Here is a 20,890-nt window from a genome sequence, read left to right as displayed (position 1 = left end):
CACAGGACGGCTCCCGGTTGACCACCCAGCACCCCAGTGGTGTTGAAGCGGCAGCAAGACCAGCATGGGCTGCATGGCAGGGATGTGGGCGCTGGGACAGAGCCCATGTGGGGACAGAGGGGAGCCCCGGGAACACCCTGTCCAGGGACCTGCTGTTGCTGGGAAGAAACTCAGCCCAAGCCCTGCACTCGGTGTCTGCCGAGTGGGATGAGGCCAGGAGCTATCCCTGCACACCAGCAGGGAGGGGGCAGGAGAGGACCCAGGGCACAGGGACAGCAGGGGCTGTGGTGGGTGGCCCCTCACGGAGCACTCCGCAACTCTGGGGGGCCAGAGGGGCTGTCACCACCGTGGCCATGTTGGGGCGGCTGTGCGGCCTATGATTCTGCCCCCTCTTGCTGAAATGCCTGAGACTGACACGGTCCACTGTCTCCCCCAAACCCTCACCCCTTCCTACCACCTGATGCACAGGATTCTCGCTGTGACTTTCATGCTCTCTTCGGCCCCCCTTAGGCATCCCCCACCCCAATTTGTGACAAAATGGGAAGGAACAAAAATAGCAGGAGAGGAGCAGGTGACCGTGTGTCTGCTTCCCCATGAGCCAGATCGGGTGTCGGGGTCAAGGGGGCGGGGGAGAGGCGGGAAGGTGCTGACACGGAGCCCAGGGCGTGGGTGCGAGGCCGCGTGCAGGGAGACCCAAACACGGAAGTCCGGCCAAAGGACAGGGGCCACAAGAGGCTAATAACAAGGACCAGGACCCACGGGGAGCCCAGCGACGCCCCGGACCACTGGCGTCCCGCCTGCGGGCACGTCCTCTGGAGGAGCTGAAAGCAGGGTCTCAGGGCTACCTGCGCCCCCACGCTCCGCGCAGCCCTCCTTCCCTCCACGGACCAGTGTGGGAGCAGCGGGACGCACACTGGCTGCGGAATCCGATGCAGCCTGAAACAGGAGGGGGTCAGCGCTATAAGGGTGCGGGGCTGGAGGACGTGCAGACGAGGGTCGAGGGGAAGAAGTGCAGGGCATCAGAGTTCGGGGAACAGTGTCGGTTCGCAGAGGGCAGGGGTTCTGTGCCCCCTGCCCAGCAACACCCGTGTATTCAGTGCCACCGAGCTGTACCCCCAAATGGTGAAGATGGTCAGTTTTCTGTGCATTTTACCACCATTTTAGAAAACAGCCCCTGAGGGGTATGTGGTGGCCCGAGGCCCCACGGGGTAGGGTCCCGTGGCCGCCCCACTCCCACCCCCACCCCCACCCAGAGCCCAGCCCCCTGGGGCTCAGAAAGGATCGCTTCTGCCTCCCGGGCGCTGCCCACCCACCGCCGGTGGCTCCCCAGGGCCCTCACGGCCAGGGGCCACGGCCACAGCCCCAGGCTCGCCGGCGGCAGGTGTGAGATGGCTTTGGCCCTGAGGGGCTCGTGTCCGGGAGAACCGGCCGAAGCAGGCTGGCGCAGACCTGCTGTGGCCGGGCATCCCGCGGCTCTCACGCAGCGTCTTGAGGAGTTACGGTAGGTGAGTCAGATGCACATGGATTAAATTTCCCTTAAAATTCGGTCTGGTTTAAAAATTCATGGAAAAAAGTGCCTGGCAAAGCCTGTTTAGAACTTTACTGAACCAAAAACACTTTAACAATAGTTTGGGGAGCGGCGTGAACCCGAGTAGAGGCTGGGAGGGTTCCACTCGGTTCCCCGGGGGCGGGGATGGGAGCCAGGACGCTGGAGGGGCTCTGCCCGTGGGGGAGGGGGTCCTGCAGAGCCTCCCTCATGAGGACGGCCCCACACACAAAAAAGGAAGCCATTTACAATCAAAAAAGGAAAATAAGACAAGCTTCCCTGTCTCAGCCTGCGTACAAAAATGACTCACCTCGGTTGCTGCTCCCTAAGCCAATGGAGGCAGCCAACTAAGGTAAGGAAAATGTTACAATGTTGCCACTAGAAAACACTGAATTCACAGGTGTAAGCCCCAAGTACAGCCAGATACCAAAGATGTTACCTATTTCCCACCCACCAGGTCCGCTGCGTGAGGGAGGGATTTGGAAGCCCACCCGAGCCTTTTCCCTGGACGCGGCCAGAAGCGCAAGGGCCCTGGGGCACGCGGAACAGAGAAGGTGAGGCCCACAGAGCCCAGCGCCTCCCCCCTGCTGCTCACAGATGCCTCCGACATCCTAGAACTTAAGCCAAGCACAGGAGTGAGCCGCCTCCGGGAGCCGCGGGCCCAGGCTGGCCGGGAGGGAGAGGAGCTAGGGGACCGCGGGGCGGAGCGGGGCGGGCTCAGGGCAGGAGCCACGTTTCCGCGCAGGCGCGGGAGCTCGGGCCGTGCTTTACCAACCGGTGCAGCCGGACCCGCAGAAGCCACGTGTCTGCTCTGCCCAAGAGAAGTCCAGGTGCCACGTGAGGCACGCTCCTCGCTGAGTGGGCTGCGTCAGACCCAGGTGGGCACAGCCCCGTGGGGCAGGGGCGCCTGGCGTCCACGCCGTCCGCCTCCTGCCGCTTTGGGGCACTGTGCATCCTTCGCCCTCCTCTTCGGCCCCCGGCCCCGGCCACGGCCACGGTCACTCGCTGTGTCTTTCGCCAGCGGCTCTTCCACAGTCTGGGGCTCCGGCGGCTGTGACAGGAGCCCGGATCGGACCGGGCGGGGCAGAAGGGACGTTGTCTTCTCAACCCCGGGGACACACTCGAGAGTAGGCCTTCAGGTCCCGTTTAATCCGGATGCTCCAACGGCGTGAATCCACCTCCGGACTTGCTTTCCTGCACATGGGCCTTGGCTGGCGGGTCCTTCCACAGGAGGTGACGTGGAGCCACGAACCACGGAGCCACGGGCTCGCCGCCCCCCCACCGGGACATCTTTACAGTCGGTGCAGGAAGCCTGTAGGGAACAGGAGAGGGGATCCCGTGACCCCACAGGGACTGTGGGCCAGGCCTCCAGGTCCCTGGGCAGAGGGCCGTGCTGGTGTGGCGCTGGCGGCGCCGGCTGGTCCGGCAATGAAGGTCACGGCGGAGGCAGAGGTGCATAGTTGGGGTGTCTGGGGAGGGCCGGGCAGGGTACCAGTGTTGAAGGGATGGGGGCAGCCCAGCAGGGCGTGGGATGGCACCCTGAAGAAAATAAAAAGCACGTGGCGTTTGTGCTGGTTCCCCGAGGACGTGATGACAGATGACCACGGACCAGCAGTGATGTCCGCCTGTCATGCTTCCAGCAGCCCCCGTCGCGGCCCGCACGGCTGTGGGGAGGACCCTCCCCGGCTCTTCGCGGCCCGCCTGCAGGCCCCCCTCGCACTCGTGGCCTCTGCATCCGTCACTCCAGCCCCGGTTCCTTGTGTGGTCTCCCTCCGGGTCTCTTCTGTGACAAGCACCATGGTGACACATGAGGGCCACCCGAGCGCCGTGCTCTTAACTAATCTCATCTGCAAAGACCCTGTTTCCAAACAAGGTCTTGTGCACGGAGACCAGGGCTAGGACTCCAGTGCATCTTTTTGGACGACACAGTCCAACCTACGACCAACGTGCAGAGGGACCTTCGCGGAGCTGAAAACCCTCCTGGCGGCTCCCAGGGGTGTGTGGGGCTGGGGGGGGGGGTTCATCCAGGCCGTAGCCGAGAAGCTGCCAGCATGGGAGCCCGAGGACCCGCTCCTGGTGAAACGGAAGGACGTCCTTTAAAACAAAACAACCCTTTCAAACTTGGAGAAGCCTTCCTAAGAGCAAACAGCAAATGAAACGTCTATTCAAGAAAATCTACACAAACCCATTAGGAAAGGCCAGAGGCACTGGTATCGGAACCCAACCGGCTCCCCCAGCTCCTCGAGGAGACCCCTCCGGAGGCTGGGGTGCTCCAGGTGCGCTGGGCGCCCCGCCCCCGCCCCCGCCCCCGCCCCGAGGGCTTTCCTCCCAGGACAGGCCGGGCCTCGGGCTTCCCTGCGCTGGGCTCCTGGGGGCAAGGCCAGAGGCCGGACACTTGTGGGGAGGAGCGGACCTCCCTGAAGTACTCCAGCCAGCCGCTAAACAAACAGGGAAAACGGTAACAAGCCCTAGACTGGAGGGGGGGGGCGGGGCAGAATCCAAAGTTGCTACAATGCGCCACCGAAACGCCCAGTTTCTACAAGACAACTGTGAGGCACGCAAAAAAGCAGGACAGCGGGACGCGCACCGGGGGAAAGCAGAGCAGAGGAGCGGCCTGGGAGAGTCTCCGACGCTGGGCTTCACGCCCCCCGAAGTGCCCCCTGCGAGCGTGTGCACAGAGCGGGGGGAGAGCTAGACTCCGAGAGTGGAGGGATGCACGATGGGGACGTCACACGAGCGGTGCTGTCCGTAAAGGGGCAGAAACTGGAAAAGAGCCGAAGGAAGATTCTGGAGCCAACAAGCACCGTAACGAGAGGAAGAGATTCACGAACGGGCCGAAGAAAGAACTGGTTTACTTGGAGATCAGCCGAGATTACGGGGGCTGAGAACAGGGAGGAGCACGAGCAAGAACACGGGGAGTCCGAGGGGGCGACCGCGGCGGTGGCGCCGACCTGCGGCAGCCGGGGAGAGACGACGAGAGCTGTGCCAGGACTAGGGGCTGATGTCACATGTCTATTGCCAACAGTAGGTACCCAGGACACTTGCTGGGTGATAAACACAGAGACCCACAAGCTTACATGTCATTGTACAAACGCTGAAAACCAGACACAGAGAAGATCTTAAAAGTAGCAAGAGAAAAACGTGTCCCTTACAAGGGACCAACAGTGGCTTCTCGGCAGACGGCGCCGTGGGTGCGGCATTCAGTGTACTCGAAGGGAGCGCGCTCCTGCCGACCAAGAATGCTGCAGTCAGCGAAACTGTCTTTCAGAAATGAAGGGAATGAAGGCTTTCCCAGCTTAAAAACCCAACAACAACAACACAGAATTTGCATTCGGCAGACACGAAAGGGACGTCTTCAGGCTGAAAGCAGGTGCCCCCGACGGAGTCAAGGGTGCTTCTATAACGCGACAAGTGGTGACTGGTTCTCCTTCCTTCTATAACCTACTTAGAAAGCGGTTGTATAGAACAGTGTGTCTGTAGCAGAGCACTGGGCCCGGAGTGGACGGGAACGTGACATGCGTGTAACGTCTTTGCCGGTAATCACACTAGGCAGTGGGTGCAGCAAAGCCGTGTCCCGCTACGGAAATGCGTGCAGGCGGGAAAGCGACACAGCGCGCTCTCAGGTCCCTGCCGGTCCCCCTTGCGCTGCACGAGCAGTCGCGGCAGAGGGGCAGGGACCCCGGCCCAGGACTCAGGTCCGCGCCACCACGGGGGCTGAGCTGCTGGAAGTGTCAAGCTGATTGTGGTTAAAATGCTGGACCAGAAAAGAGTCACGGACTTCGGGGTGGGGGGTGGGCAGTTGCCTAAGTATCTGGGTCTGGATTTTGGCTCAGGTGGTGACCTCAGGGTCGTGAGATCAAGCCCAAGTTGGGCTCTGTGCTCAGCGGGTGATCTGCTCGAGATTCTCTCTCAAATAATAAATAAATTATGTATTATTATTATAATTATTATTTAATAAATTATCTCCCTCCCCCTCAGCCCCTCCCCCCTTGCATGTGGGTGCTCTCTCTCTCAAATAATAAATGAAACTTTTTAAAAAAAACAGTCCCTTGACATTTTAAAAAAGCAATAAAGGGGGAACAAAGAACAAAAAAGACATAAGCTGAAACCAAACAGTGACACTGCAGATGTAAATCCAACTCTAGCAATAAGGACATCGAGCGTAGATTGATCCCACGAGCCAGTCAAAAGGCAGAGACCGTCAAATGGACAAAAGCAAGCAAACAAGCCCCGGCGAGCCAGCCCTAAGCAGGAGACAGGAGGTGCACTTCGGATTCAAAGGCACAAAGGGACCAGCAGGGAGGAGACAGTGCACCCGACGAAGCGGCCGGACGGGGCCCGCAGAGGCTCATACCGATGTCAGACAAAATGGATTTTAACACAAAGTGCATTCAAAGACGAAGGGGGACGTTTGATGATGATGAGAGGGGCAGCAACAGAGCTCGGCTATGTGCAACAAAGCTGAGGGAAAGAAGGGAGGAGCAGAGCGGCCTGTGCCGGGAGCCAAGAGCCCGGTTCGCACGCACGTGGCTGTAGCCAACAGACCCCATGCATCGAGGGGGCGGGAGACCCAACCCGCCGCACAGGCCGGCAAGCCCCGCAGACGTGAGCTGCACCAAGATAGCAGGATGCTCGCGCTTTTCAAGGCCACGGAAGACACCTAAGGCATCGCAGCGGGGCCACAGCTCATGATGGGGGGGAGTTGGGGGGGGACGGGGCAGACAGGGCAGGAGCGTTACAGGAAGGTTCTGGATATTGGCTAAATACATGTGGAGAGAGAGGACTCCTGGTTCTTGGAGGTGGGCACCAGGAGCAGAGACTGGTTTCTGTGAGGAGGTCCCCGCGTGGTAGCTCCAGTTGTGGACGGAGACGGTCATCAGGTGCCACGCTGGGCAGTTTGGCTTTGACCCTGGTGCCCTGGGCAAGTGTCCAGGGAAGGGAAGTGGACTGATTCATTGGTGATTGAGATTTTAGATCTGATGGCAGTGCCCGGACTGGGTGGGCAGGCTGAGTTTGGGCTGGGAGACCAACAAGAAAAGGCTTCTGCCATGTCCCGTGGGAAGGGGGGATTACAGAGCTACTTTGCAAGTCACAGCTGGTGTAGACTCCCAGAACCCCGAGTTCCCGGGTCTCTAAGAACACCCTACGCCTGGGAGTCTGAATGTGCTGGCACAGGTGTCTCATCAAAGGGAACCCCTTCTCTCTCAACTGCAGTGACCCCTGTGAGACTTAGCCGCGCTGGCGCTTCTAAAAATCTCAGTGGTGTACTTGAAAGTAAACAACCCCTCCTTAGTTCTGATTTCTTAATAAGCCAATGTTCCTGCTGTCCATTCCCCACGTACACTTCCCGGCATCTCTGATCAGCCTGGGGTGTCCTTCCCGCGGGTTAGACGGTGCTGCCGAGAAGAGCCCACACCTGCCCGCGGAGGGAGGCCAGAGGCTCCCCGGTCCTCGCCGGACGACGGACGACGTGCAGCCCCTGCTCCTTCCGAGGGCGCACCGGCAAGGACAGAGCCCTCAGCCTCACTGGGGATGTCGGAGGTGACATTCGGGGGCAAGAAGGCACCCGGTTGCCAGCTGCCGAGCAGGAAGAGGGGGGGCGGGGGTGCTGGCTGGAAGACTGGCCCAGGAGCCTCTCTGCCCAGGGCAGCCTGTGCCCAAGCTGCCCCAGATCCCAGAGGGTGGATTCCCCCCGGGGCCAGGTGGGCCCAGCGGCCCGCGGGTCTCCCAGGCTGGAGGCCGGCCGCTCCAGCAGGCCGAGCTCTCAGGGGTCCTCCTGACCCCGCCCCGGCGCCGGCATCAGAGGCCCAGGGCTCCTTAGCTCCGATGCTTGAACACAGAACCCAGAGCACGGGGACCGCCCCGGGGCTCTAGAAAGTACTGAGCCGGGTGCGCGACACTCCAGGGCGCTCCCGGAGAGGGGGGTTGGCTTGCAAAGGGACTTCGAAAACGGTGAGCTTCTCCGGGTGTATTCGCCCCAATAATCCGCAGAAACAACAGTGACCTAAAAATAGTCTTGTTTTCTGTCCTAAGCTCCTTTTAACTTCGTTAGTCATCACCAGCCCTTAAAATAAAACCCGTGTAACGTCTCTCCTGGTAGCGCCTGTAAACACACCCCGAGGGGAGGCCGACGGCCGAGAGGGGCCGCAGGGGCGCGCAGGGGCCGCGGCCGGGGACGGAGGCCCGGGGCCCCGCGGTGGCCGCAGGAGCCGCCCGAGGCGGACACGGGGGCGCGCTGGCCGCGGGGCCGCCGCCGCCTCCGGAACTCCCTGCGCCCTGGCGCGCCGCCACCGTGGTCCCGGCAACGGCATTAAACACAGGGAAACAGACGGGGATTCCGTCACCGGGCGGGGGAAGAAGGAGGGCATTGAGCGCGGACAGGAAAAGAGCCTTTCTGGACGGAGTGAAAATTATTTATTAAAGAGGAGGCGAGGGAGGAGGGGGAGGCGGGGAAGAGACGAGGAAACGGAGGAGGAGGGGGAGGAAGGGGGGAGGGGAGGCGCGGGAGGAGGGGGAGGCAGAGGAAGGAGATGGGAGGAGGGAGGAGGGGAGGAGCCGGCGGGCCGGGCGGGCTCCGGGTTCCGGCGGCGCGCGTGGCAGTGCGGGAGAGGCGCACCGGAGGGCGCGGGGTCACTGGCCGCCGCGGCCGCCCCGCCCCGCCCCGCCCCAGCTGCGGGGTCACCGGGACCCGCCGCGGCACCGTCTTTGCAAAGGGCGGGGCGGGGCGGGGCGGGACGAGGCGGGACGGGGCGGGGCGGGGCGGCGCGGCGCGGCCCTGGCGCCCCCTGGCGGCCCCCCCCGCAGGACGCGCGCCCCTCCCCCTCCCAGCCTCGGCTTCTTCGCGGGGCCCCCAGCCTCGGGCGTCCCGAAGGGGTCCCTCCCCTCCCGCATCCTCGTGGGGTCCCCGCGGCCTCGGGCATCCTCGTGGGGTCCCCTGGCCTCAGCGCCCTCGTGGGGTTCCCCCCGGGGTCTCCCAGGGCCGGGGGCACCGCGTGGGCGAGCTACAGGTGGGGTCACCCAGACAGCGTCCTCACAGCCCCCCAGACGCGCTGGGCGCACGGCCCGCCCCTCCACGCCGCCCGGCCGCACACGCGGGCGGAACGCGGGGTCTCGGTCTAGCCCTGCAGACGGCGCGGGGGCGCGGGGGCGCGGGGGCGCGGGGGCCGCTTCCGCCGGGCACCGTCCTCGTCCTGCTGTCGACGTGGCGCCGACGAGCCGGCGAGCCCCCGCGGGTGGGTCAGCGCTGCGCCGGCCCCCCCGGCCCCCGGGGCGCGGAGGCATCGGGGGCACCCACTGGAGTCCCTCAGTTGTCCCGGGTCCCCGCGGCAGCCACCGCTTCGCCTTTGGGGTTATTTGAAAGTACGCGAGGGCGTCGTGCGGCGCGTGGGAGACTCGCCGGCACCGGCACCCCAGCGCCCGAACGCGCCAGCCCCTCGCGTCCAAGGCCAACGCGAAAATTCGGTCCCGGTTTGGCAGCCGAGCGGCGCCGGGCAGAGGCAGAAGGTTTTGAGAAGAAAGTGTCAAGTGAACCGGCGGCGCTGGGAGGCTTTCCCGAAACCAGCCCCCAGTCTCGGACCCCTCCCCCACGGGTTAGAAACCCCAAAGTCGCGCCTTCGAGCGCCCCGGCCCTCCCCGGACGGCCGGGCCGGCCCTGGGAGGCGGGGGCGCTGCGCCCGCAGTTCTCCCCGACCTCCCCGCGCCAGCTCACGCAACAGGCAATCTGGGTCGCTCAGATATTTAGAGTAAAAAATGACAATAACTCCCCGTCCCGGGACTGCCATGCAATCTGTTAGTAATTTAGCGGGACGGGAATTTCCTTTCTCGGGCCTGCCCGTGGAAGCACTTTTCCAAATTTCCACAGCCGGGGAAGCCTGCGCTTTTACATAATGACTTCAGCATGCAGGGCTCTCTCGGCGCCCTCCTCTCCTGCTCCCTCCGCCCCCTCATTAAAGCAGAGTGGGACTCCCGGAGGACCCGGGCCGGACCCCGGCGTCTGGGACCGTTCCTTCTCCGGGCGCGCCCGGGCCGCACCCCGTGCGCCCCTGCCCTCCGCGTGCGCCCCCGCCGACCCCCGCGCGCCCCTGCCCTCCGCGTGCGCCCCCGGTCGCCCCCCGTGCGCCCCCGCCGGCACCGTGCGCCCCTGCCCGCCCCCCGTGCGCCCCGCGGGCCGGGCGAACGGCGGCCCGGCGCGGGGAGGGCTGGCGCTCGGCGACTCGTCCTCGGGCCCTGCGCCGGCTCGGGCGGGGGCGTGATGTCACGGCAGGGAGGGGGCGCGGGAGCGGCCGGGCCGGCGGGGAGGCGGGGGAGGTGTTTTCCAGCTTTAAAAAGGCAGGAGGCAGAGCGCGGCCCTGCGTCAGAGCGAGGCTTAGAGGACTCCGAACTCGCCGGCACACTCACCGCGCCGGATCCGGCGGCCGGGCGCGGGCACCGGGGCGCGGGAACACACCTCCGAGCCCCCGGCACCCCGCCACCCCCCCGCCCCCCCGCCCCCCAGCCCGGGTCCCGGGGCCGCGGCCGGGCCCGCCACGCGCGCACACGCCCCTCAGTGACATCTCTCCGGGGCGGGCGGCGCTGAGCCGGGCCGGCGCACGTCCGCCGGGGGAGAGGTCTGCCTTCCCGGGAGCCCCGGCCGGGGCGGCGGCGCCGAGCGCCCGCTCCTCCCGCTCCTCCTCTCGCTCTTCCTGCTCCTCCCGCTCCCGCCGCCGCCGCCGCCGCGTGGATGCCAAGTACCAGTTTCCCGGCCCCTTCCAAGTTTCCACTCGGCCCTCCGGCTGCGGTCTGCGGGAGCGGAGAAACTTTGGGGCCCGCGCCGCCCTCCGGCGGCACCATGAAGTCGGCCGAGGAAGGTAAGCCGGCGCGGCCGCCCCCGGCGCGGGGCCCCCGCGCCCCCAGCCCCGCGCCCGCCGCCCGCGCCCCGCGGGGTCCCGGCCCGGGCGGGGCGAGCAGGCGCAGCCGGGGTCCGCCGCCGGGAGGGGCGCGGGCGGCGGGCGCGGGGCGCAGGCCGGGAAGCGGTGTCCCCCTGGTGTTTCCCCGGAGCAGCCCTGGCTTCGCGCGCGCCGTCTTGCCAATAGGTGTCTCCTCTCGCCCGGCGCTGAGCGCAGCCTCGCGGCGAGTCCGCGGCCGGAGCTCAGCCCGGGCGCGGGCGGGTCGGGCCGGGCGCGGGCCGCCGCGACCGCAAGAAGCGCGTTGCGTGAAGGGAGGTTTCCCTGGGAACGGAGCCGCGCCGGGTGCTTCCCTCGTGGGCCAAGGCCACCCTGCGGCTTCGGGGACCAGCCGCGGGACGTGAGGCGGGGTCCGCGCCCCTTCCGAGCACCGCTGGTGGCAGAGCCTCTCCCCTGCCCTGCGCTGCGCCCGCAGGACGAAAGGGCACCCGATGTGCTGCCTGGACACCCGGACACAGCCCCTCATTCAAGCCATTGTGCAGCCCACCCACGGGAGTTCCAACCGTGGGAAGTGGTTCTGGACGGTGCGAAAAGGGACCTCCAGGTTTATAGCCACGGAGCTGCCTAAGCGCCGGTCCGGAAGCCACTGGGGAGAGGGAGTCGGCGGGGGCCTTCGCCCCGACGCCCCTGGCGCAGAATGGAGGCCCCCCTGGGGTGAGCTCCCGCAGGTGTCTGGAAAGGGCCTCCAGAACGGCCCCGGGCATCCTGCTTAGGGATCAGGACAGCAAGGGCGCCCCGGCAACTGGGAGACACATTTCCAAATGCCTCTTCGGAGCGTTTCACGTAGACGATTTTCAGAAAGCGGCCCACTTGCCGCGGTGTAGCACGGACTCCGTTCAGACGGCAGAGGTGACTCCGTTCAGACGGCAGAGGTGCTTCTGAGAGGCAGCGCCTTCGGGCACCAGCAGAGGCCCCGACCCGGCCAGAAGCGCTCTCCTGCAGGAAGGTCCCGGTCTCCAACCCGGAGGCACCCTAGGCGGTGCCCTCGGTAAAAGAGATCAGTTATTTTCTGTACCCGGGAAGGAAGAGGTGTGTTCCTCACCTTTTCATCCCAGATTAGGAAATATTTAAACGTAAGCATCGGGTAGTATTTATGGGACAAACTCTTGCTATTAGAACAATTTCTGACAAATGTGCTAAGGTTTTGGTCGTAACTTCTTGGACACCTTTTTCAAAGTCTGCCCACGTGTGTTTTTTAACTGTTTTTTTAAAAATGCAGGACTTTCGCGGTTTCATTTTCTTGACCTGAGCCGAGGTGGTCCATCCCGCAGGCCTCTCTTCTTTTTTTGCTTCAACAAGAAACCCCATCCGTGGGTGCGGGTGATTCTTCCTGTTTCCTGCTTCAGAAAGTGCATTTGAAAAGGGCCTTTGGGGAGGTCGCACCCCGGGGTGGTGGTGCCTCTTTGGCGTTAGGCGACCAGAAAGTGCAACGGGGTCCTTCCCCGACCCAGGCCGCGGGGATGAGAGGCAGGCGCGGGGCTCCAGCTCCGGCGGGTGCTGGAGGACGCAACCGGTCCCCCACCCGAGCCCCGAGGGAGGCGCCCGTGGCCCCTGTGAGGAGCGGCTCGGTGCCCCAGCACTTCCCTCTGGTCTGATGAGCCTCTGGGCTGCACCTCGCCGAGCCCTGTTGTTTCCGAAGGCCCCGTGCCTGTTTTTCCGCGTGGAGAATGCAGGGAGACGCTCGGTAGCCGCCTACCCACCCACCCCGAGGTTGCTCCACACTGAACGCCCCGGGCTCTCCGGGGCGGAACAAAGCGGCTCTGTTCTCCCCATACTTCACTTCGCGGCCTTGTTTCCTAATCCAGATTAGAAGAGGCCCTGGCCCGGCGCTCGGCTCCATCACACCCAGGGCTGGAGCTCGGTGCGCCGCGAGCACGCGCAGCCGGAGAGGAAGTGCCAAGCTAAACATTTCCATCGGGACAGGAGTGTCTGCTGAATTGGCAAATAGCTCCAAACCATGTACCAGTTGAAAGGCACGGCGGGGTGGGCGGAAGGGGGGGTGTTGCTGGTGAGAGGAGCCTTTAGAAAACTGGCCTGCGCATCTGGCTACTTTGGTTGGGGATCCGAAACCTGGGGTGGAGGGGGGCGCGCTCAGCCTTGGGCAGAGCGGGGCTGAGTCCCCGTCCCCGTGGCCAGGTGGGAACTGGGTGGACACCTGTGCGTGCGGAAGCGCCAACCCTCTTTCTCTCGAACCTCCAACGAAAAGCTGTCGTCCACGCCGACAGTAAGGGCGGTTGCTTCCACCAACGTTCTCGGTGGGTGTTAGAAGGCGGCTTCGGGGAAAACAACTGGAAAGAGAAAATGAAGTGTTGCTTCTCGACAGAAACAGACTCCATTTGCTCGAAGGTCAGCAGAAAAAGCTAAAACACAACAACCCTCCAACGTACATCTCAAAGTGAGGACTATTATTAGAAGCAAAATCAGGCCAAAGTGAACCATAGTTTATCACTGGAGAAAAGCAGCCATTGCAAAGGGTCACGGGAGAGACGCATGGGGGGGGCACGTGATTTGCAGGTTATTTGCTTCTGGAAAAAGGCCCCCCAGAGGGCCCGCAGGGCAGAAAGGAGGGTGCTGGTTCGCAGCGGGGCTGCAGGGGTGCCACCCAGCCTTTCCCCGGCTTGACGTCCCCTCCACGGGTGATTCTCAGTCTCCTATGAAGTTCCCTTGCTGTACCAGATGCTGGTTGCCCGTGGCACCGAGACACTGGGGACAGTCAGCGCACACAGCTGGGAGAAGGCACATCAGGCAAGAACGGTGCCCACACGGGCCTCCAGCTTGTGCCTGCTGCGGCTGGGCTGCTGGGACTGAGCCTTGGGTCTGGATCCCCATGTACTCAGCCGTGGAGAGCTGTGCAGTGGCTGGTGGACGGTAGTTTAAGGAGTCGGGGGACTTAAGCGAACACTGTTCCAAGGAGGCCTCGTGGCAGGTGGGCGTTTGCATTGCGGGAAGGCAGCAGAGCTCAAAGGGCTGCTGTGGGGCAGCCAGCACCGGGACTGTGGGCAGCCTGTGAGCGCATCCGCAGAGCTCCCCCACACCGAGGGGAGCGTCTCCAGCCCCGAGGGGGAAACTCCCATCTCCTCGGCACTTTCAGGGAATAGGGTTAGCTGTGGGGGCTGGGAAGTGGTACTGGGGGGGGGGGTGTGCTTGTTCCAAGTGGCAGAGCGGCGTAGGAAGCAAGTCCGGCTGTCCAGGGGATGGCGCACTGGCCCCCGCAGGACGTGCGTGTTGTGGACTCCGGCAGCAACCAGGACGCCCTAACCCTCACCCCACGAGAGGCCTGGCGGCTCGAGAGTTTGCTTTCTTCTTCGTCGTCGTCGTCTTTGCACAAATTCGGTGGCTCGGGGGCGGCGCGCCCTTTTTTGGGGACTCAGTCTTGATCTTTGCGCCACTCGGGACGGCGCGGGTGTGCGGGGCGCGGACCGGGGTCCCACCCGCGGGCTCTCCGCCCCGCTCCCCGCGCGCCGCGCCGGGGCGCGGGCCGGGGCGCACGTGGACCCCCGGGGCGGGCGGGGGGCGGGGGACACGAGCGAGCCGCGTGCGCCCGGGCTGCCCTGAGAGTTTATTTAAAACTCGGAAGCCGGCGGCCGGCGAGCGGCTTGTTTATGTCAACCCGGAAACAGCGGGGGGGCGGGGGAGGGGCGCGGGGGCGGGGGCGGGGGAGGGGCGCGGGCGGGAGTCACGTTACCCGGGGACGCGGGGCCGGACGCCCGGCGCAGCCGAGCTGGGAGCGGCGCGACCACAGGTGCCCGCCGCCAGGGCCGCGACCCAGGCGCCGACCCCGACCCCGACTCCGACCCGGGTCGACGGGGCCCGGTCCCTGACTGGGCCAGGACCCCGGCCCCCGAACCCCAGACCCCACCTGACCGGCCGAGACCTTGACCCCAGACCCTGGACCCCGAGCCCCTGCGCGGACCCCAACCCCGACCCGGGGGGGTCCCAACATGACGGGGCTGGAGGAGGACCAGGAGTTCGACTTCGATTTCCTTTTCGAGTTTAACCAGAGTGACGAAGGTGCCACCGCCCCAGGTGGGTCCGCGCGGGGCCTGGGAAGGGCATGGGGCGCGGACAAGGGGCGCGGGGCCCTCTGGGAGCTGTGTTTGAGGATGCAGGGCCGGAGGTGCACGCCCCGGGGGTGCAGAGCCCCGGGGTGGAGTATGGAGACGGTGGGTGGCGCCAGGTGTGGGGGTGCAGCCTCCTACCTGGGATGTGGGGGGTGGGGTGAGGTTCCACAGTGCAGGATCTGGGGGTGCAGGGGCGTGGGGGGCGTCTGGGGTTGGCATGCAGGGGCCTGAGGTACAGGGGTGCAGAGTTCGGAGGTGCAGGCGCCCCAGGGGCGTGCAGGGGTCTGGGCCTGGGGGTATAGGAAAGAGACTGAAGACAGGAGTGGCTGGCTTGAGGGGGTGCCCTGCCCCCGGGGCACTGGGGAATAGAGGGGGTTGCGGGTGGTGGGAAAGGCCAGCGCTCAGGCGTGTTGCTCAGAAGCCCACGGTGCGGACTCTGGGCGCCAGACAGGCCAGGCCCCCCCGCCTGTGGGTCACGAGTGTGTGGGGTCTGTCCAGTGGTCCTGCTCGAGGGGTGTCTCCAGGGTGCTGGTGTGCTGCTGACGCCAGGGGACACAAATGTCCAAGGCCCTGGACTTGGACGCTGTCGAGGGACAGGTGGTGAGCAGCCATTGCCAGAGGGCAGGGGGCCATGGAGCCCCTCCAGACCTGTCCCTGAGCACCCTCCCGCCCCGGCCCCTCCCAGAAGCCACGGAGTGGAACCAGCCTTCAGGGGCTCAGAGCCTTTGTCTCTTTCATTTTCTTTTCTCTGCAGAAATAAAGGTTTCAGTTAAACGAGTCAGCGAAACCTCCGGCCTTTGGAGTGGGTGCTCTTGGATATGGTTGTGAGCCACTGAGTAGCCCCAGCCGGCTCGGGCGGCCTCGCGGTGCCTGCAAGGGTGGGTCCGGATGGGGGCGCCCCCGGCGCTGGCCCCCGCCTCTCCTTTCTGTCCTGCCCACGTGGCGGGGAGGCTCCGTTGACTGTAGAATGTTTTCCATGTCGCTCACCACCCTTTTTTTCAAACCTGTAACGTCCTGTTCGTTTATGACGAGGCAGAGGCTGCCCGGGCTTTGCTGTCCCTGCCCCGACTTGGTCTTCTGCGGCTGCGGGTATCCAGGCCGGGGGCGCGGCGGGAGCCCAGGCAGTTGTCTGGAAGCGGTCGGGATGGACTTGGAGAGACGGTCCCAGAGGCCTTCTCGCTGCCCTGCCTGGGCCTGCCCCCCCCGCCCCGTGCTGCTCCCCAGGAGCCGTCCGAAGCTCTTCCTCCCCTCCTCTTAGCCAGAAGCCGGTGTCTTGTCGTGAGAGGGGCGCGGTGAAGTGTGGGCCGTGCTTGGGACCTCCGTAGGGTGTGACAGCCGTCTGGACGGGCCTCCCTCTGCCATCCTGGAACCTGTGGCTTTTGGGGACCGTTCCCACATCCTCAGGGTTGTTGCTGTGCAAGAAGGCTGCCTCGTACAGGGCGCGGGCTCCCTGTGGCTTCTGTGACGGGGGCCTCCCCGAGGCCCCACCACCTCCTTGTGCCTTCCGGAATGTCTGCTCCGAGCCAGTAACTGACCGTGAGCCGGTGACACTCTCAAGGCTGCTTCTAATCATCTTGGCAAAATCGGTGCCTCAGCCCCAGGCTCCCTGGGGAGCACAGTCCAGGGAGCACCTCCTGCAGGAAGTCCTCCAGGGTGTGGGCGTCTGGGGCCCGGCATTCACCAGGCTTTGGGGAAGGGAGGGCTGCGGCAGCTTGGAGACTGGGCAGAGGAGGCCAGGCAGAGAGAGAAAGGCCTCTTTGCCTTTGTCATGTGTTAGAACTTTCTAGAACACATTCATTTTTTTTGACGTATTTTCGTGAGAGATATTTGTGTTTTCTTCCTTCATTTTAATAAGATCATTTTCTCAGAGCAGCTTTAGCTTCACAGCAGAGTGGAGAGGAAGGCAGAGCCTTTCCCCCCGACCCCCTGCCCCGACACACCTCCACTGCCGCTTCATTTAACACCCGCCCGGAGTGGGGCCCCGTGGACCTCCACGGACATGTCATTCTCCCCCACGGCCCACGGCGGACACTCGGGCTCACTGGGTGCTGCGCGTGCGTGGGGGCTTTCCCGAGTGCACGAGGTCACGCGTGCCCCGTAGCTCTGCGGACGGAGGAGCCTCACGGCCCTGGAGACCGTCCGTGCTCGGCCCGCGCGCCCCTCCTTCCCCTCCAGCTCCCGGCCACCGCGGGTCCCCACTGAGTCCATGGCTCCGCCTTCTCCACGGCGTCTCAGAGCTGGAGTCCTAGAGGACGTCGCCTTTTCAGACCGGTCCCTGCACTTACGCGACGCGTGCGAGGTTTCGGTGGCTTGCACTCGTTTCTGTCCGGTGCCGAGCGACACCCCGTCGTCTGGGTGGAGCGCAGTGCGTGACCCCCAGCCTTCCGAGGGACGTGTGGGGTGCTCCCGGGGTTTGGCAATTATTAGTAAAGTTTTTGTTTGTTTTTAATTATGATATTGAAATTATTAAATATTACGTTAGTTATCATGTTGCCGTATTAAATTGTTACGTTACATTCCCCAGCCCTTAACGGATGATAGGAACGGCGTCCCACCGTTTCTGGAATGAGCCTGGATGTGAATAAGGGAACGCGTGACTCACACAGAGTCGGGCCGTGAAGCGAGGTGGCAGCACGGCCTTACGGGTTCCAGCACGCACGGGGACAGGCACTCTGTCCACGGCCACGGGCGTCTGTCACGTCACGGTTCCCCCCGGGGAGTCGGTGGGGGGACTCCTGTCACTGCTGCCCACCTCACAGGGGCGCGTCTTTGCTGGTGCTTCGGGGCTGGAGCTCCTTGGCTGGGCAGGCGGGATAGTGACCATTCCTGGAGAGAAAGGAGAGAGTTTTCACAGAAACTCTCCCAGGCCCGACCCGAGCATTATTTGCATTCCCAGGGTCTCCTCGTGTCCCTGAGGCCACCGGCCCGGCCCCCGTGGGCAGAAGGCTGGCTGGGCAGAGGGCGTCCCTCTTCGCGGGGGCGGGGGGGGGCCGGGGGCGGGACGGGGAGGCCCGTCCCTTCGGTCTCAGGAAATAGCCCTCTCGGCTGTGCGCTGGGAGGCGGGTGTGGCCCTGCTTCCCACCCGGGCTCCCCTGGTCTAAGTTATTTCGGCCCCAAAGCTGCCGGTGCTGTCGCCCTGGCAACTCGGGAGGAAGTCGCCAGGCCTCTGGGCCGGAGCCGGAGCGTTCCCCCGGCGGCCGAGGAGGCAGGTCTGCAGCCGGGCGCCGGGCGGACCCCCAAGCTCGCGCAGAAGGGGGACGTTCCTGGGGGGACCCGTGTCCCCGAGTCCCTGCTCTGCAGCCGGCGGGTGACGGGGGGTCACCCGGGGTCTCCGGTGCCGGGGGCTCGCAGGGTGTGGGCCCTGCTCCCACGCAGCGGTCTCAGGGGGCTCCCTCTGCTTGCGGGACGGCTGTCCACTCGCGTCCTCTGGGCCGCGCGGCCCTCACGGTTTGTCACAGACGTTCCCCCCAGACGGTTGTTTGTAGGACATTTTCATTCTGTGTCTTTAGCAAAGGAACGTTGTAGCTGATAAAGGACATGGTTGTTTTTTAGTTTCTTAAAAGCAGGGAGTGAGAAAGTCGAGGCCCGAGTAGAAAGATCCGTGCAGGTGTCGCCAGGGCCCCCCACGATCCTCGAGGTGCGGGGGGCGTCGTCAGGGCCCCCCGCGAGCCGTGAGGCGCGCGGGGCACAGGGGGATGCTGCAGCGCACCCCACGAGGGGTGGTCCGCGGGGGCACCGGGCTGGACCCAGGACCCGACAGAGGGCGAGGTGGGCTTGTTTCTGGAACGCGCAAGAGCGTGTGCTGCCGGGATGAACCGTTCTGGCCCGCGTGCCCCTTCTCCTGGCGGGTTAGTGACACCCCCAGGTTCCTGCGTGTCCCCCACGGCCACCCGGGCCGCTGACCAGTGCCTCCCGGGTGTGCAGTGTGGACAGCGCCCAGAGGCAGGCGGTGGGCAGGAGTGGGGTTCGGTTCGGTGGCGTTTTGTTTCCACAGCCCGGCAGCTTCTCCGCCCAGCGTCACGTCCTGGGTTCGACCCCAGCAGATGCTGGGCCGGGGCGTCCCGGTCTGTGGGCGACGAGGGGAGCCCGGGCCACTGTGTCTGCCTGTCGCCCTGGGCCCTCAGCGGGCAGGTGCGGGCGCAGATGCTGTTGCCTTCGGTGTGAAGGACATGCGAAATGTGACAGCGTCGTCTGGTTCTGAAGTCAGTCCTTTCCCACGATGAGACGAAGTCCTTCTGAGAACTGGCGTGCACTGGCTGAGCGCTGGGCCAGCCTGAGCGTGGCACGCGTCCTCCGCCCACCCTGGTGTCCCTCCTCATGTCCCCAGAGCACCTTGCCCAGGGCTTTGCGGCTGCAGGGTGGACATGTGAGAACCAGGAGGCGGGGGGCAGGCCTGGCTTCAGAGAGTTCCCGCTGGCGCTGTGGAGCGTTTGAACGGGCTCTCGGGGGTGCTTGCTTGAACCAGGCTGGTTTCTCCCGCGCTCACCTGCGCTGTCATTTAATGGCCGGTTCTTGGCCCACAGTCAGGTTCTGAACACGAGGCAGAAAGTGACCCTAATGGGAGCTTTAGTGGGTCTCGATGGGACCTGAATCAGCCTGAATATCTCGGGATTGTTAAGAAAGTTGCTGGAAATGTCTTCATTGCATGTAAATGTAGTCCTTTGAATAGTGGAACAATTGGGATTTGAATACGGTTTAGAGGGTAAGGAAAGCAAAGTGAACCAGGTGGGAGAGAGGAGGGAGGAGCAGGGACAGATGCCCCCGGAGGCAGCACCCGGGGCCGGGTGGTGGGGGGCGAGCTGGCCCCTCCCCCTTGCTTGTATGTTTGTTCTAGAAGAGGGACCTTTATTACCCAGCGTCCCCCAACTCTTTGAGCATTCCTAATGAACCTCAGGCATTTAAGCCTTCCATTTTGTAATTTGTTTAATTAAGGAAAAGTTACGCTTTAGGTGACTCTTTTTTTAAAAAATAAAAGCTTTATGTTTTTTCTTTTCTCATTGACTTATGATTACTGACAGACTGGGTTCCATAAAGGCTCCTCTTAGGATATTCTGGGAGTCGGGGGCGGGGGCCATTCCTCTCCTACGGCCCTTGTCTTCCGGACCCTGAGAGAAGGCAGCGCTCACACACAGGCCGGGCAGACCCGCCTCACTCTGCCGTTTCTCCCAGAACCCCAAGTCCCCCCGCCCAGCGCCCTGTGCAGTCGGAGCCTCGGGCTCCGGGCACCCAGGAGCAGGGCTGAGTCCCCCGGGCCGGTGGGGAGGCCCCTGGACCTGCTCTGCTGATGGCAGATTCGTTTTTAAATCTTGGGATCGCCTTCCTGCCAGCGGAGGTTCGCGCACTCTCTCTCCTTCTCTTTTTCTTCTAAGTTGATTTTTTAACTAGTCTTTACTCCCGATGTGGGCTCAAAACCACGATCCTGAGATCGAGAGTTGCACGTTCTTCCCACTGGGCCAGCGAGGCACCCCGTCTCTAAAATAAATTGCAGACGCACATAATATTGTTTTCCCTGGGGCAGGAAATGCGGGGCCTGGTCCATTAAACCTCCTTGGAGGCCCAGACAAGCTGGGAGAGTCCTGGGGGCCAGGGAGGCCCAGGAGCCCCTCGAGCCCCTCACAAGGGGCCTCACAGACTCCTCACGGGCGTGGCTTCATGGCACACGTTTGTTGTCACGAAAAGGACGTCTAACACTGCCCGCCACCCTCGCGCTGCGTACTCCGTCCGCCGTACTTGCGGGTCCCTCTCTAACGGGGAAACTCGTTCTTCCCTGGGTGCCAGGTCCTCGCCCCCACGCGGGGACAAGCGCTTGAACGCAGGGCCCGCAGGAAGCGTGTGCACACCAGCCGCGGGCGGGCCAGGGCCTGGGGGGCCTCCTCCGTTTGGGAGGGTCTGGCAGGGTTTTCCCTGTGGTTGGGATGGTGGCCCCGGGAGGTCGGAGGTGTTCAGGGGGCAGGCCGGCTGGCCACTCCCAGCTGCTGCTTGGAGACCTCCGGGAAAGCACAGCCCCTGGTGCCTACGGGCTCTTCGGGCGCCCCCCCGCCGTGCTGTGTCGTCCACCCCGAAAGCCAAAGGGGAGCTGAGACCACAGCAGAGCGGCACCGCGGTTCTCTCCGGGTGGAGCCCAGAAAGTACGCGTGGCCGGCCCAGGGGGAGGGCGGCCCGGTGGTGTGTCCGGGGGCGGACACAGAGCAGGAGGGGCTGGGGTGGGACGTCAGGCGACCTGCACTCTCCCAGGGGCCGGGGGGTGGCGACGGCCACAAAGGGGTGTGTGTCCGGCCTGTGCCAGCTCGTGGTCGAGGTGTCCCGGCACATGCGGTGGCCCAGAAGGCGGGAGTCTGTGC

General features: G+C 64.4%; 1 protein-coding gene across 2 annotated transcripts in view; it reads left to right on the top strand.

Annotated features, from left to right (window-relative positions):
* Positions 1-14,421: 14,421 nt before the first annotated feature.
* Positions 14,422-20,890, top strand: part of NFATC1 (nuclear factor of activated T cells 1) — a 92,898-nt gene continuing 86,429 nt past the window's right edge. For both annotated transcript variants that reach the window (XM_080821717.1, XM_080821716.1), the window contains exon 1: positions 14,422-14,514. In XM_080821717.1, the coding sequence (XP_080677843.1) occupies positions 14,430-14,514 (85 nt within the window). In that variant the 5' untranslated portion in view covers positions 14,422-14,429. The remainder of the gene's footprint in view (positions 14,515-20,890) is intronic.

The sequence above is a fragment of the Martes martes genome (genome assembly GCF_963455335.1).
Source record: "Martes martes genome assembly, chromosome: 13".
In the NCBI taxonomy this organism is placed as follows: domain Eukaryota; kingdom Metazoa; phylum Chordata; class Mammalia; order Carnivora; family Mustelidae; genus Martes; species Martes martes.
Note: the sequence above shows the minus strand (reverse complement) of the source record. Positions and strands in the feature narration are given on the sequence as shown.